Source organism: Lycium barbarum, chromosome 11 (assembly GCF_019175385.1).
Source record: "Lycium barbarum isolate Lr01 chromosome 11, ASM1917538v2, whole genome shotgun sequence".
Taxonomy (NCBI): Eukaryota; Viridiplantae; Streptophyta; class Magnoliopsida; order Solanales; family Solanaceae; genus Lycium; species Lycium barbarum.
The window spans coordinates 109,397,832-109,413,896 of record NC_083347.1 but is presented as its reverse complement, the minus strand read 5'-3'; the positions used below and the strand labels follow the sequence as shown (position 1 = coordinate 109,413,896).

General features: G+C 32.9%; 1 protein-coding gene across 2 annotated transcripts; it reads left to right on the top strand.

Moving 5' to 3' along the window:
* The first annotated feature begins 207 nt into the window (after positions 1 to 207).
* On the top strand, positions 208 to 6,289 carry LOC132619074 (putative methylesterase 11, chloroplastic). 2 transcript variants are annotated; one of them, XM_060334044.1, is made up of 6 exons: positions 211 to 597; positions 1,146 to 1,260; positions 2,836 to 3,072; positions 3,692 to 3,835; positions 4,903 to 5,034; positions 5,779 to 6,289. In XM_060334044.1, exons 1-6 carry the CDS (start codon positions 386 to 388, stop codon positions 6,055 to 6,057), a joined length of 1,119 nt encoding a protein of 372 aa, XP_060190027.1. In that variant the 5' UTR covers positions 211 to 385; the 3' UTR covers positions 6,058 to 6,289. The 2 variants fall into 2 exon arrangements, with proteins under 2 accessions (XP_060190028.1, XP_060190027.1); XM_060334045.1 differs by lacking the exon at positions 4,903 to 5,034 and having other exon boundaries at positions 208 to 597.
* The last annotated feature ends 9,776 nt before the right edge of the window (positions 6,290 to 16,065 follow it).

The window sequence follows — 16,065 nt, the reverse complement described above, 5'->3', positions numbered from 1 at the left end:
ATGTAGACTTGAAAAATGATTTGAACATGAGTAAATAATATTAAGGTAGAACAAGAAAAAAAAGTTTGTTTTTCTATTGATATGTTAAAGCGAAGATTTATTTTTAATATAATTGACAAGTAAAAACGACTTAGGGAGTAAGTTATAAGTAATAATGGCAAAAAATGTGTCCATTTTCACATCCACGTCCCGCTGTTTTAGTATAAGCTTCTGTATAATCATTTCATCAGCATAAGAGAGAGTCCTAAGCAAGTGTAGTACTAACCTCTAACCACCTTCATCTCCTTAACTCCATTTCTCATCATCTACATTCTAGTCTACGTATACATATTTTCTTCTCTATATACAGTATACAAATACTTGTGCGAAGCTGTTACATGTGAAAATGGGGTTATGTTTCTCCCGTAAGTCCACCGTTAAGAAGAAGAGTCCACCGGCGAAGCGTTTAACGTACCAATGGTCCTCTAGATTTCGGTCTTCCAAAAATGAAGATTCTTTCACCGCTCAGGATCGAGCCCTGGCAGCCGCAATTCTCTTCCAGCAACAGTTGCAAAACAACGGAGCTGGTGTTTCGTTTGATCGTTCAACGTCGCTGCGGTATTGTTGGAAAAAATAATTCTTACGATTTGGTATTTTAATTATGTCTAGTTAGTATTTATAGTCAGAATTATACATGAACAAGTTTTCGTGTTTTGAATTAAAAGTGATGTTGCTAGCTACTACATTTATTCTAATTCATATGACAATTTTTCCTTTTCGAGAGTCATATTTGTTTATTTAATCATGAATTCAATTCGAACATACAATTTTTTAATTTTTTGAAAAATAATTTATATATTTTGAAATTACGGACATAAAAAGAACTACGTCACAAGATTTAAAAATTTAAAATATTTAATGAGCATAAGAATATATCGCGGTCAAAGATTTTTTGTTTGATTCTCGAAATTCGAACTGTATCACATCAATTGAGACATAGGGAGTAGAAAACTAAAGTTGGTTAGGATATGATATTTTAATTATTTCTAGTTAGGATTTATATTCTAATTTTTTGTTTTGACTTGAAGTAGGTTTCGTATTGGACGTTGCTAGCTATTTTTCATAGTGTAGAGATTTGAGATTTTGAATAAAATATTTTCCTTCAGGTATTCCAATTGTAAAGCTAAGAAGAAGAATGAAGGAGCGCTGCCACGTTGCTCGAGTTCAAGGTCTCGCTCACTAACTGATCCTCTGCTTCACCCTCACCAGCTTCTTAACAAGGTATTACTTGCACTCCTTGTTTCCTAATTTATGCTAACACTTTTCGTTTTTCGAGATTCAAACTATGTAAACTTTGATTTATAATTTAAAGCATTCCCTTTGTTTCAATTTATGTGAACCTATTTCCTTTTTAGTTGGTGTCAAAATGAATGACCTCTTTCCTAATTTGCAAAAAAAATTCACTTTATGAAATGATTTATGGCCAAACAAATATTCAAAGACTTATTTTGAACCACAAGGTTAAAAAATCTTTATTCTTTCTTAAATGTCGTGTTCAGTCAAATAAGTTCACATAAATTGAAACGGAGGGAGTAAATTTTTCATCACATTGACATGAGAAGAATTGTGGTATTTTTCGTGTAGTTATTGAATATCTAAATTTTAATTTTAAAAAGTTGAGTTGATTTAATACTTCTCTGTCCCAATTTAAGTGTCCTAATTTTATTATTCACAGAATTTAAGGAATAATAAAAAATTTTTAAATCTTGTGGTCCTAAATTAAGGAAGTATATAATTTACTAAAACGTCCTTCAAATCTTGTGGTTTTAAACTTGTTACGTAGAATGTTTGAATTGTTAAGTTATTAAATATAGAAAGAGATACTTTTTTGGGACAAATAAAAAAGGAAAGTAAAGCACTTAAGTTGGAAGAGAGGGAGTATATATTTTCACCATATTACTATGAGAAAAAAATGCAACTTATAGTACTTTTCGTACAACTTTTGAAGATCTAAGTTCTAATTTTGGAATATTAAATTAGTCTAATCGAATGTAGTTCTAAAAATAAACAGTCTAATTGATTCTCGAATAGTGGAATGTGACTACTATTACGGGACAGAGGGAGTATTACTCTCGAATTATTTCCATTTTTGGATGCGCCATATATCATTATATCCAACTCTAACAAACTTTGGAGAATTCAAGCTAATTAAATCATTCAAATTTTGATGTGATGTTTTCTTTATTAGACTATCTATTCAACCATTGCATTTTCATTTACATAAGTTGAAATGAATTTTTTTGACTATATGCCCTGTCAAACCTCAAGACAATAGGTAGAGTGGCCTAATAGATTTATACACCTCTTTGGATGTCTTTCTATAGCCAAGGTGGGACACTACATAACTCGACAATCTACACATTTTCAATATTTGTTGCATATCTGAGTGATGAGCTGCAAATCCTAATAGAGAAGTTCCACTTCAGGAAATTTGATATGGATTAGACTAATGTATTGAAGATTTCAAATTGTTGAGTCATTGAGAGTTCCATATCGCTGCAACGTGCGAATAATTAAATCTGCAGAACCAGACAATGTAATCTAACATTTTCTTTTGACTATAGAATTGTAGATTGTCCTCAATTGGCTATTAATTGACTGATACTTCCTCTTAGTTATTTCAGAAATGTAGCTTCTTTTACTTTGTTTATTTGAGTCTTTTGACAGATAAGTGAAGAGGTCATTTCTGCTCTATTAGTAAAGAAACAGTGTGTTTTGCTTGTTGCTGTAGTGTGACTTTGACTATATTTGATCTCCCATTTTCATGCTAAATGGATGTCTATATATAATTGGCAGGAATTAACCATCGATGATTTAGAGACAAACCACTTTGTCCTAGTCCATGGTGGTGGATTTGGAGCCTGGTGTTGGTATAAAACCATTGCACTTTTAGAGGAGGCTGGATTTAAGGTGACCGCAGTGGATTTAACTGGTTCAGGCGTTCATTCTTCTGACACGAATAGCATCATCAGCTTATCGCAATACGCAAAGCCACTCACTGATTTTCTTCAAAAGCTTGCTGATGGAGAGAAGGTCAGTTCTTCAGCCTTCTCTTTCTCTGATTCCAATTTGTTCTGTTGTCTTATCTTCCATTCTTATGGAAATTGTGATGGCGCTGAAGCCTAGAAAGAGTTCTGCTTCCAAATCCTAGAGATTGATAGTTAAAAGTGTGTATAAGAAGTTCATCATCTTCAATAAGCATCATTTTTCGCACTAAGTTTCCCTCAAGTTAATTTATCACAAACTGAGACACCTGAATATGAAAACTAACATTCTTCTTCATTGTCTATAGTGATTGAGATAATGTCCTGATCATTCTTGAGGGTATGGGTACTCTTCATGAGTGTATCTCCTCCTCCCCTCAAGAAAAGAAAACTACGAAAAGGAACAGAATGCTAGTTCTTACATTGGACTGCTGGCTTGTTTTATGCAGATTGACGAAGTCGCTTAGTAATATAATGGGGCTTGGAAGTTTTTTTCTCTCTTTCACAATTTAATGCAATTAGTGTCACTGCTTGAATCTAATTTCGTCATACTTGGACGTTATATGCTGAAATTTTCCAAATTTTGCAAAACCCAAATTTTCCAAAGGAAATTCCTCGAGTTTGAAACATGTGTCTTTAAATTTTGGAACCTTTATTCAACCATGTAGGTGATTTTGGTAGGACATGATTTCGGTGGTGCATGCGTATCATTTGCCATGGAGCTCTATCCCTCTAAAGTTTCAAAGGCTGTATTTGTTGCTGCAACAATGCTCACTAGTGGACAAAGTTCCCTTGATATCTTCTCAGAAAAGGTATATGTTCATAGGTTTATCAATTGCCTCATTTGATTCTTCCGAATTTTTCACTCATCTATCCATTCTATTCTTCCTTCTTATAAAGTTATATCATATATTCTCCCTTGATTCACGCACTGTGCATATGGTTAGAAGGTTACACTTAAGCTGCAATCATAGTTTTTAAGCGTGGAGTGCCTTGCTCAAATTTGATTGGTTTTATCTTCTGAGTATTTGGGGGCATGTATTTCTAGAATTTAAAAGCAAATTTTCTGAACTACTTTATAAGATACTGATTTCACTAATCCTTTGAAAGATAATTAGCAGTCAGCTGAGTGTTCGTACTCCAACTTATAAAGTGAATCTCATTTTCTTATGCATTACCTTGTTCTGGAATTTGATGTTAGCAGTATCAGTGGTTCACAAGTGAAGACATTGATGCCTCCATCCATACATGAAGAAATTTGAGTTTCTTTTTGGAAATACAGAATCTCTTGTGATGCATGCATTTTTATGCTTCGCATTTTTTTGTCCGATACGTATCTCAGGGTCCTTTTTGTTAATCCCTGTGAGGTTATACTCCTCTAGCAAAGGACTAAGCTTTAACCAACTACAGCTTGAGCAAAATTGTGAGTGATCTTTTTGTTCATCTCAATGCAAACAATATTTTTGACACGGAAAGGAAGGAGGCAACTTACCAGGAAAATAAATTGCCCGTCTCTTCCATGGAGAGGAGAGAAAGAGAGTGGGTGACATTGAAGGGTCCATCGTCACCGACTCTTGCAATCCTTCTCGAATTGAAGGGATTGGGTTGAGGATGAGGTGACTCAACAAGTGCCTGAAGTTTCCTTGCTATTTTAATTTTAGAATGAAGTGGATTAGATTTTAGAGGATCTTTAACTCTTCATGTCCGGCTTATCCTGCATTCCATGAACAAAATAACACATGGTGGCATAATGTCATTCTACACAAGCTAACTATATATGCAGCTAAAAGGGGGGTGTGCTATTTTAGGGGGTGGATGGTTGCGTCATGGTCAAATAGAAGTTTATCTGTGGTTAATGAAAAGCCCATTATTATTTCAGATGAAGTCAAATGACCTTATGAGACGGTCTCAAATATTTATTTATGCAAATGGGAATGACAAACCACCAACAGCCATTGATCTGGACAAATCACTCCTGAAAGACTTATTATTCAACCATAGTCCTGCTAAGGTATGTTATACTGTATGAACTATTTTTTGTAGACAACAAATTTGCTATTACTTGCATAAATTACTCTTCTCTAGTAAATGGTGAAACAAGTCTCCTTGTATATATATTTGTTTGAACTTGATGTTATATATCCTCACTTTTATTCACGGATCTTAATTATTACTCCAAAAATACTACTGAAATTATCTCTCTCTTCGCTCAAGTATAATACTCTATTCAAACTTAAATTTCTAATCTCCATTGTCGGTCAAGCTAGGCTGTCATATATTTTGAGTTGGGAAAATGGGTGTGGAGATGAAGCCAGATCTATGAATTGGTAACATATTTCTATTGGGTAGATGCCAATGGCATTGAAATGGTGAATCTATGGGCACCAAACAGAGTGGTGCGCCATTGTACCTGAGTAGCTAATGTTCTCTGTAAACAATATAGACATCTGGGAGCAAATTATCTCTCATATACCAATGAACTTATATATCTCGATATGATTGCCAATATGCCAGTAGAAGATATTTTTCTTTTATCCATTAGCACCCTAACCTCAATGCTAACGCTACTAAGTTTTATCAGAAGGGAGGGGAAAGAGAAAATTCTCCGGGATTTAGCTGATAATATCATGCTTCTCATGTAGCCATTCCGTTAACTCTTAAAATCAATTCCGCTACACTTCCATGAGGTGTATCTTAGTTGAATTGACAAGTTTCAGATATTCAGAGCTTTCTTTACTAACTCAGAATTTTTCAGGACGTCGCATTAGCTTCTGTTTCAATGAGGCCAATTCCATTCTCCCCAGTCCTTGAGAAGCTTTCTCTGTCTGACTTCAAGTATGGTTCCATCAGACGGTTTTACATAGAAACAACGGAAGATAATGCTATACCAATAGCTTTACAACAGAGCATGATTAGCCAAAATCCACCAGAACGGGTTTTTCATCTCAAGGGTGCTGATCACTCACCTTTTTTCTCCAAGCCGCAAGCCCTACACCGAATTTTGGTAGAGATCTCAACTGTTCCATCAACATGAAGCTGTTACGCTTTCATAAAATTATACTGACATGTTCCAAGTAATTCAGGTGCTGCCTACACTTAAAATTGCATCAGCATGTAAAGTTGCCCGTCATGTATATGCACAATATATCTAGCTTATTTGTTCTGTTTAGATTATTTGTTGATGGGGAGAATTGTCTCGTTGACGCGAAGCCTTTAAATTTTTTAAGAAGAAGAAAAGAACAGAAATTAACCCTTTCTTGTTTTCACATTTGGACTTCTCATAAACTAGATATCCATGGCACCATATTTTACTTGATGCTGGCGCTTTTAACATGAGAAAAAACAATTGAGGTTGGTTTCTGAAGACCCTTTTAATCCTTTTGTATTGTTCACCTTTATATTGATGATTGTGAGGGTATTTACTTGCTTTATTTTGTTAACGAAGTTTTACTGTTGGTATAATGTATTTTCCACTTGGTTTTAACGTTCTTAACGGAACTATGGGCGTCAAATAAAGTATGAAGCTGCAAACTGCTGCTATGAACATGTCATGTTATATGTATCTTTGGCTTTTCACTTTATTTCAATTGCTTTCTTAACTCATCAACCTCATCAAGACATCCTACGAAATCAAATTGCTTCTTTTGAAAATTGTTTGCTTTCTACCATTTATCTGCATTTTATAGTTGAGAAATTGGCTTAAATGTACCATGCATAAAATCTTGGCAGGAATGACACAATTTGCTGTTATTGGCAAGGTCTAGTCCAATTTTACATTCATAGTCAAAAGCTTGACAAACTATAAAACACTCTTAGATGTAAACACTATTAGATGTAGGGGTGTTCACGGTTGGTTTGGATCGATTTTTGGTCAAAACCAAAACCAAACCAACTTAATCGGTTTTCTAAATATTAAAACTAAACCAAACCAAATATAATATACATTTATCGGTTTGGTTGTTATCGGTTTTGATTCGGTTTGGTTTGGTTATTCAGTTATTTACCATACATAAATATATACTCTTTCTTTCTTTTTCTACTATTATTTCTTCAATTTAAACAAACAAATAAAGTGACAAATTTTTTATTAGGTAAATGTAACATCCTTATGTTAAAATATACTCTGTTAAAGTCAAATATATTTAACTATATAGTGTCTTATGATATATTCTATGTAAGTTAGATACTCAAAAAACTAAAAATTCTTGAAATTTTATCTTCCTACGACATAAGAAAGATTGGCTAATCCTTACGGAAGAAAAATATGTGATTAAGCTTCGTGAATTTCATGGTAATTTCGATCTAATTTAATATAGCATTTATATGTATAATTATAAAAAATATGTATATAATTTGTCAGTTCGGTTCGATTTTTTCTTCGGTTTTATTTTAATAAAATCAAAACCAACCCAAATATTATCGGTTTTTAAAAATTTGAAATCAAACCCAAAAAATGTCTGTTTATTCAATCGATTTGGTATGGATTTCGGTTTGAATCGATTTTTCACCAAACCATGAACACCCCTACTTAGATGTTTAGCAAACGCACAAATAAAACATAAAGTACTTATGCTCTAAATTTGAGCTTTACAGACACTCTCCATTTTGTCTTTATTGACAATATTATTATTGGGTGGGCATGTTTTGGGAAAATATTTGCTATTGTAATACTCCCTCCGTCCTTAAATAATAGCTTGTTTGACCAAATTTTTAAAATCAACTTATTTTGAAAAGTGATTTTCAAAAAAGTATTTTTGGCGATTTTTTTTGTGTTTGACCAATTAATTTTTAAAAAAGCACTTTAAACAACAATTAGTGTTTGACCAAGCTTTTAAAAAGTGTTTCAAAGAGCCTTTTTGCACTAGCGGTTTTGAGGCCAAAAGCGTTTTTTTTTTAATTTAGAAAAAGCACTTTTTTTTTTTTTGGATATTTGAGGTGTTTGGACATTTATTAAAACTTCTTTTAAGTAGAAGCAGAAGCAGTTTTTCAGCGGTTGGAAAAATAGAAGCAAAAAATTATTTTTTCCAAGATAAAAATATCCCACCATAAATACAGATTTATCAAGTATATTCCTCATTAATCCATTAATTCAAATTAATAATTCTCTGTTGAATTTTATTTTGAGGAATGATTTTGAATTTTATTTTGGTTATAGTTTTCTAGTTGATATTACATCAATGTTTAATATATTTTTTCTAATTATCTACGTATTATATTAATTGAAAATTTTAATATGTACTTTTAAATTTTAATTCAATAAAAGTAAAAACTTTTCATATAGATATTCAAAATAGTTTCTCTCTGTAAAATATTCTTGATAGTAAATGTTCATTAATATTTGTCCTTTTTCGTAATTTGACATTCAAAAGCCTCCTTTTAAGAAGATTAGCCAAACACAATCTGCTTATTAAAAGCAGTGAAAAGCATTTTGCAAATGAATTAGCAAATACAAATTGTTTCTCAGCAAAAGTACTTTTTTGAAAAATACTTTTTAAAAAGGCACTTTTCAAATTAAGCAGTTTTTAGTCGCTAGGCCAAATTAACAGGCTCTAAGTGTATTTTTCTCAAAAGTGTTTTTGGGCAGAAGCTATTTTTTTAAGCTTCTCTACTCCTCAAAAGTACTTATTTTCTCTCAAAAACTTGACCAAACACCTCACTTTTTAAAATGAGCACTTCTGGGGAAAAATGAACTTGACCAAACAAGCTATAAGTGCATTCTTTCAGCTTTCCACATTCATTAAAAATATTAATTATTATACCTATTTTACCTAATTATGCTTATTTATTGATCATTATAATCATACTTAACTAATTATCTCTTGCCTCTTTAAAAGCAAGGACAGTAATGGAAAAGCAAGTAAATTATGCATCTATTTTCTAAATTGACACTTATTTTAGGACACAGAGAAAAAATGGACACTTACTTAGAGACGGAGCGACTAATTTGGAAACGTTGGAATTTTCAAGTAGAGAAGGTATCAAAATTTTCATGTTTTAGGATTTATACACACTGTCACACATACACATAAACTTAGAACATATTTGACCAAACTGCTTACTTTGATAATTACGTGACTAGCTCTTTAGAATGTTACAACAACAACATATCCAGTGTAATCCACAAATGGATCTGGTAACCCTTTATGATAATAAAGCTTGAAATCTATTTTGAATTAAAGTTCTGCTATGTTTAGATTTCATTTTGGTTGAGTCTCGAAAAAAGTGTTTTTGATGTTGAGTTAAAAAAATGATATGCAAGTTTTTGAAAACTTGAAAAACTACTCCAGGATAGTTTTTGGGTTTTCAAAACCCATCTTCAAAAAATTTCTAATAGCTGACCACATTTGAAAACAAACAAGGTTTAAATATATATATATATATATATATATATATATATATATATATCGGGAATGCTCTTTATTTTTCTTTTATTTTTTGTACTAATTTAATGTCTTCAGTATTAAAGTGTTTTTGACCATTAGATCCAGTATTTGAATACAATGGTCCTGCTATTTTTCCCAAATCCTTTATGAAATTTCTAGCATAATTGACTATTCCTAATTTTTTTTGTAATTCCTTAACATTGTCTAACTTATCTAGCATTTCTAAAGCTTTTTTAGCTATATGAGGTTGTAACTTTATCTTACCTTCTCCTAGTACTACTACTAAAAAATTTATATAATTTTTACATAATTCCATTTTTTTCTTACTAATTATTATTCCATTTTCTACAAATAGTCTAAATACTGTTTGTAGGTGTCCTAAATGTTCTTTAATATCTTTACAAAACACTAGTATATCATCTACATATACTAATACAAACCTTTTGTATTCTCCAAATATACTATCCATTTTTCTTTGGAAAATTGGCGGAGCTGTCTTTAATCCAAATGACATTACTAACCATTCGAAATGTCCTTCAGGACAGGTGAATGCAGTCCACTCTATACTTTCTTCATGCATTCGTACCTGCCAATATCCTGATTTACAATCAAATTTGCTAAATATTTTCTTTCCTTGGATTCTATTTATTAATTATGATTTGTCTGGTAACTTATATCCATCTGTTCTAGTATTATCATTAAGTCTTTTATAGTTTATTACCATTCTCGCTTTTCCTCTTACTATTTCGCTATGATTTCTTACCATAAATGCTGCAGATCTATGTTTAGAAGTAGATCTCCGTATTACTCCTAAGTCCAATAGTTCTTTTATTTGTACTTTAAAATCATCTACATCTTGATTTGTTGCTTCAATCGAAGCTGTTTTAATTATATAGTCTGGATTTATTATATCTAATTTACATACAATCTTATTATTTTTCCAATGTTTTAATGGTTTTTCTCCTATAATTTCTATTTCATCTAGTATTTTTATTATATTATCTAGGTCTTTTTGATTTTTTATTATTCCTATTCTTTCAATTCCTGTTTTAAAATTATATAACTCTTTCTCTATGTCTATTAAAGTATAATTTTTTTCTAACGAATCCTCTGCTCCTAGAATTTCTTCTTCTTCTTCTAGAGTTAAATTTTTTATTTCTGGCTTATCTTTACAACATGTATTATTTTCTTGACACTCTTTACAACAACTATCTTTTTTCTTTTGCAGGTTGCGTTGATATGGTGTAGGGATCTTCTTATGACGGATTCTAGTTTCAGTCTTAAGAACTTGTACCGGTGTATGAGTAATATTTTTTAAGAAAATTACTCCATCTCTTGTAATCATACAGCTGCCATTATTATGTAACATAAAGTCTAATCCTATGACAAAATCTACATTTATATTAAGGTCTCTTACCCATATCTTATCCATTTTAGAGCTTGGTTTGTAAAATTCTGAACATGTATTTATAAAGCTAATATAGGCCTTATGAACATAATGTCTATATATGTTATGTGTTCCATCCATTTGCATGGCTGCAACTGGTTTTTCTACAATTTTTATTAAATTAGGTGAAACTATTCTTTTATTTATTATGCACTTTTTGCATCCTGAATCTACTAATGCTAATGTTTCTATCTCATAATCATCTATTTTAATCCTGACAAGTATTTTTATTGTATCCTAATTTTTTTATCTTCGTTACATACTAATGCTTCATGATCTTCTATACTCATTAATTCTGCTTGAGAATCTTCTGGTATTATTCTTAATGGTTTCATTATTGGTTGTATATTTGATAATCTTATTTCTTCGTCTTCACTATCTTATTTTTTATTTGTCTTACAGCCGCTGGGTCTATTAAACTTATTATAGTAACTTTAGTTCCTATGGCTGATAATTGTTCTTCTCTATAATGTCTATATAATTGTGTTGTACTTGAGAACTGTCCTATATTATATAAGGTTTATAAAATGGAATGGATCCTTTTTTAAAAACAAATATTTATCTCCAAGTCTTAGAAAGAAAAAAAAAAAGGAATAAATTCACTATTCTATTACAATACTTTGAATGACATGTCATATATTAGGGAAAACATCACTGAATACCCCTAAAATATAAAATATTTACCCGCTCACGCTTTACCCAAATTATTTTCGCTTTTACCGCCACCGGTTGGAAGTATTTACCCAACATACCCCTCGGCCAAACCTCTTTGTCACGTCCCGAACCATGGCCTGGGCGTAACACGGCACTCGGTGCCTGTCTGCATGTGACCGAGCGAACCAACTGGCTGGCTGGATCAACATGTGTTATACTGATATCTAAGTATGATAAACACAAGCTAATCGAGTGAGAATAACTGACTGAAATATATCTGTGCGGAAGTAATACTAAAAGTCTGCAATACTGAATAAGTAGTAGACAAAATGGCTAACTCAATAATCCAACAAAATACTGAAATATCTTACTGACTGTAATCTATGAAGCCTCTACTAAGTAAGGAAATACTGGCTGACTACCGGGAAAAGGCCCCCGGCATACCTTAATACTGAAATACTGTCTGCTAACTAACTGAATATAAAGATAAGGATAGGGCCTCAGAGGACTGAGGCTCACTATTGACTAGCTGAATCTGAAAGCCTCCTAGCGAGCTGCGTCTGCACCCTGTATATCGGTATATGCATCTTGAGATGCAGGCCCTGAGCAAATGGGACGTCAGTACACTGAAATTGTACTAGTATGTAAAGCAACTAAATGAAATAATAAGCTGAACTGAAACGGTGCTGAATGCTGATAACTGGACTGAAACGAAGAAGTAAAGATATGGATACTCCCTGTCCTGAATAATGAATAACTTGTTTGTTGTCAACCTTAGGTCCAATAATAATAATATGCATGCAAAATCTGTGGCATGATGCCTAAGTATACGTATACATAATCTGTGACCTTAGGTCCATATCTGTGGGCCTGATGCCCTAATACAGGTATTCAATAATAAGTACTGAGACTAGGATATAACTGATAACATGATACTGATTACTGATTATGAAGATAAAACTAGTAACTGTTCATAATAATTCTAAGTATTTATACTGAGACTCATGAGGTACAATTCACAAGTCTATATTGATTACATACTGAGTTCATGATATTCAAATTAATTACCATGAACGAATTCTGACACTATAAGCCTAGAAGATAACAGTTCTACAACTATTCAAGAAACTAGGGCTAAATTGTATTCTGAGTCAATTTACTGATAAGTATGAAGAATGAGGCGTAGGGAGAATCATGAACATTCCCTAACGTAGATAGTTAGTCTCACATACCTTGTTTGCTTCCCAATCCTCAATCTAAAAGTCTGAATTCTGAGAAGAACCCAAAAGCCTGTTTCTCAAACCTTATCTGTGGGTTTTCATGAAAACCCTAGGTTAAGAACAATGAATTCTATCTTAGATTCTCTAAATACATGATAGAATTTGATTGGAATGGGTAGAACTTTCTTACCTTGATGCTTGGAGAAGTTGAGAGGAGGAAACTTTCGTGTTAGGGCTTGAGAGGAATGAGACTTATGAAATAAAACTGAAATTCTCGTCTTTTAATTGTCTCAGTTGCAGCACTGTTACAGACCGTGTTACGGTTTGTAACACATGTTACGGTCCGTAACACTGGACCGTAACGTGCGTCAAAATTCCAGTGAGCTTCTAAGTTTTGAGGTTGGGTTACGAACACCCATTACGGGCCGTAACACATATTACGGTCCATAACGATGAACCGTCCTTTGGTCCAAGTTACGAGACGGTGATTTTTCAAACCACACCCGTTACGGTATGAACGACGGTCCGTAACACATGTTACGGTCCGTTCCTTGTAGCGTAATGCTGGGTTTTCTGAATTGATACATACTTTCGATTCCAACACTCTCCTTCTTGGGTTTCTAACCTCCTGAGTCATGAATATGGTTTAGTATGGATTCTACGAGGTGTTACACCCTTCCTCCGAGATACCATCAGAGTATATTTATATATCACAATGGTATCATGGAGGACTAATAGAAGGACAGAAACAGTCCTCTATGATACCATCTTAGTATATTTATATACCATGATGGTACCATGATCCTGAGGAGTGTCTCATTGAAGGATTGAAGCAGTCCTTCATGATACTATCACGGTATATGTATATAAGACCAGGTATCATAGAGGTTTTTTCGAGAAAAGTGTGTCATTTTTAATAAATGAACATGATCATTCATAATATCGTCTCTGTATATTTATATACCATGATGGTATCATGGAGAACTAAGAGAAGGACTGAAGCATCTTCCATGATACCATATATTTATATACTATGTTGTTATCATGACTGGGGTGTGCGGGGATTGAAGCATCTTCCATAATACCATCTCAGTATATTTATATACCATGTTGTTATCATAATTGGGGGGTGCGGGGGGGGGGGGGGGGGGGGGGGTTGGGGGTGGGGAATCTCAGGTAAATATTTTTGATTTTTTTCTAGGGGTACGAAAGTAATGGGGATATGGACGGATAATTTGGTTTGAGGGGGGCATGCGTGATCTTTTCACCATATATTATTACAAATGAACTCACATTCTTATAAGTGAAATCTTTTATGTTCATTTCAGTTATCAGCAACATGACACAAGAGACACACAAGACCTGTCGCTTCAGCAGCCTGCTTCTAGTTTCGGATGCCTTTAGCACAAGCATCTAATCAACTGGAGTGCAAGTGCTTCCGGGAAATTCACAAGTATCAACTTTTCACTTAATGTGCATCTCGAAATTGTGGTAGATTTTACACACTTCTTATATTTTGATAAGGTTTTCCTAACTTGGATATAATGATCGAGAATCTTTCCGCGTACCTTAACCATGTCTTATTAATTTTGGTGTCAAATGTTCTGTACTCAATATTGAAGTATAAAACATCTTTTGATTTTGCCCTTTTTTCGTTTCGAAGAATATTGATATATAGCATATTTATATTGCAGTCTTACATCTCTGAAGTTACTGAAACTGAATAATAATACAAATATATATGATTCTTGTGCATGTCTACAACTGTACATTCAAGTAATAACACTCCAATACAACTACAGAGTGTTGCAAATGTGAAACACGGGTGAAATGGGTAATAGTTTTGCAGAAAAAGATGCAAATATTATGGAGTATAATTTACAAAAAGTGTGTCAATTCCCAGTAGCACCCTTTTCCCGACCTGGAGAAGAATTACTTGGACTAGTCGAAGAAGGCATACGACTCTTTTGTGCGCAACAAAAGTCCAATTCCCAGCTGCATTATCTTCTTCATTGCTGCAATTTTCAGCTTGCAAATCCTTATTTATTAATATCATTATCAAACTTAACTACAACTAATCATCTCTTACGGCCTCTTTAAAAGCAAGGACAATAATGGAAATGGCAAGTAAATTATGCATTGATTTTCTAAATTGATACTTATTTTAGAACACAAAAAGGAGAGAAAATGGACACTTATTTATAGACGAAGGGATTAATTTGGAAATGTCGGAAATTTCAAGTAGAAAAGGTGTCAAAACTTTCCACATTTTAAGATTTATACACATTGTCACGCGCCCACGCGCACACACACATAAACTTAGAGCATATTTGTCCAAATTGCAAAAAACTGCTTATACTTTGATAATTACTTGACTAATTCTTTAGAAGGATAATAAAATGGATTAAGGCTTGAAATCTATTTTGGATTAAATGTCTAATGCGTTTAGATTTCGTTTTGGTTGAGTTGAAAACTTGATATGCAAGTTTTTGAGAACTTGAAAACCAAGTTTTGGGGTTTTGAAAACCCATCTTCAAAAAATTCCTAAAAGCTGGCCACATTTGAATGAAAGCCAAACTAAGGTTTTAATTTATTTTATTTTTAGTTGAAAAACTGGCATCGATCCTTTTTAAAAAACAAATCTTTATCTCCAAGTTTTAGAAAGAAAATAAAATCACTAATCTATTGTAGGGGTGGGCATTCGGTTTTTCGGTTCGATTTTATCAAACTTCGGTTTGGCTATTTCGGGTTCGGTTTTTTGAAGGTGGACACCGAACACCGAACCAAACTAGTTCGGTTCGGTTTTTTCGGTTTCGGTTTTTTAAAGTTCGGTTCAGTTCGGTTTTGGTTTTTTCAATTCGGTTTTTTTGATATAATATTAGAAGCGATTCCATTGATACTAATTCATATTCTCAAAAGCAATAAAACATAAAACTGATAAATTGAAATCAAAATCAAACAAACAGGATACACAAGAACAGAAAACTATAATCATGATATAGGATTACTAGGTGTCATATACATACCGTAAGAATAATTAAGAAAACACATAAAGGACATATATTAATCCTAAAGACACATACTAGTTACCTTTCTTTGTTAAGAATATTTGATTTTCTCAATTGAAGTGGAAAATTAGGGATACAAATGCAAAAGAGGACTTATTACAATTGGCTTTTTTTTGCTTTAAACTTAATGGGCCTGGACTATTTTTTTTTTTTGGGTAATGTATTAAATTTCGGTGTGTGTTCGTTTTTTTGGTTCGGTTTTATCGAACTTCGGTTCAGCTATTTCGGTTTCGGTTTTTTAACGGTGAACACCAAACACCGAACCAAACT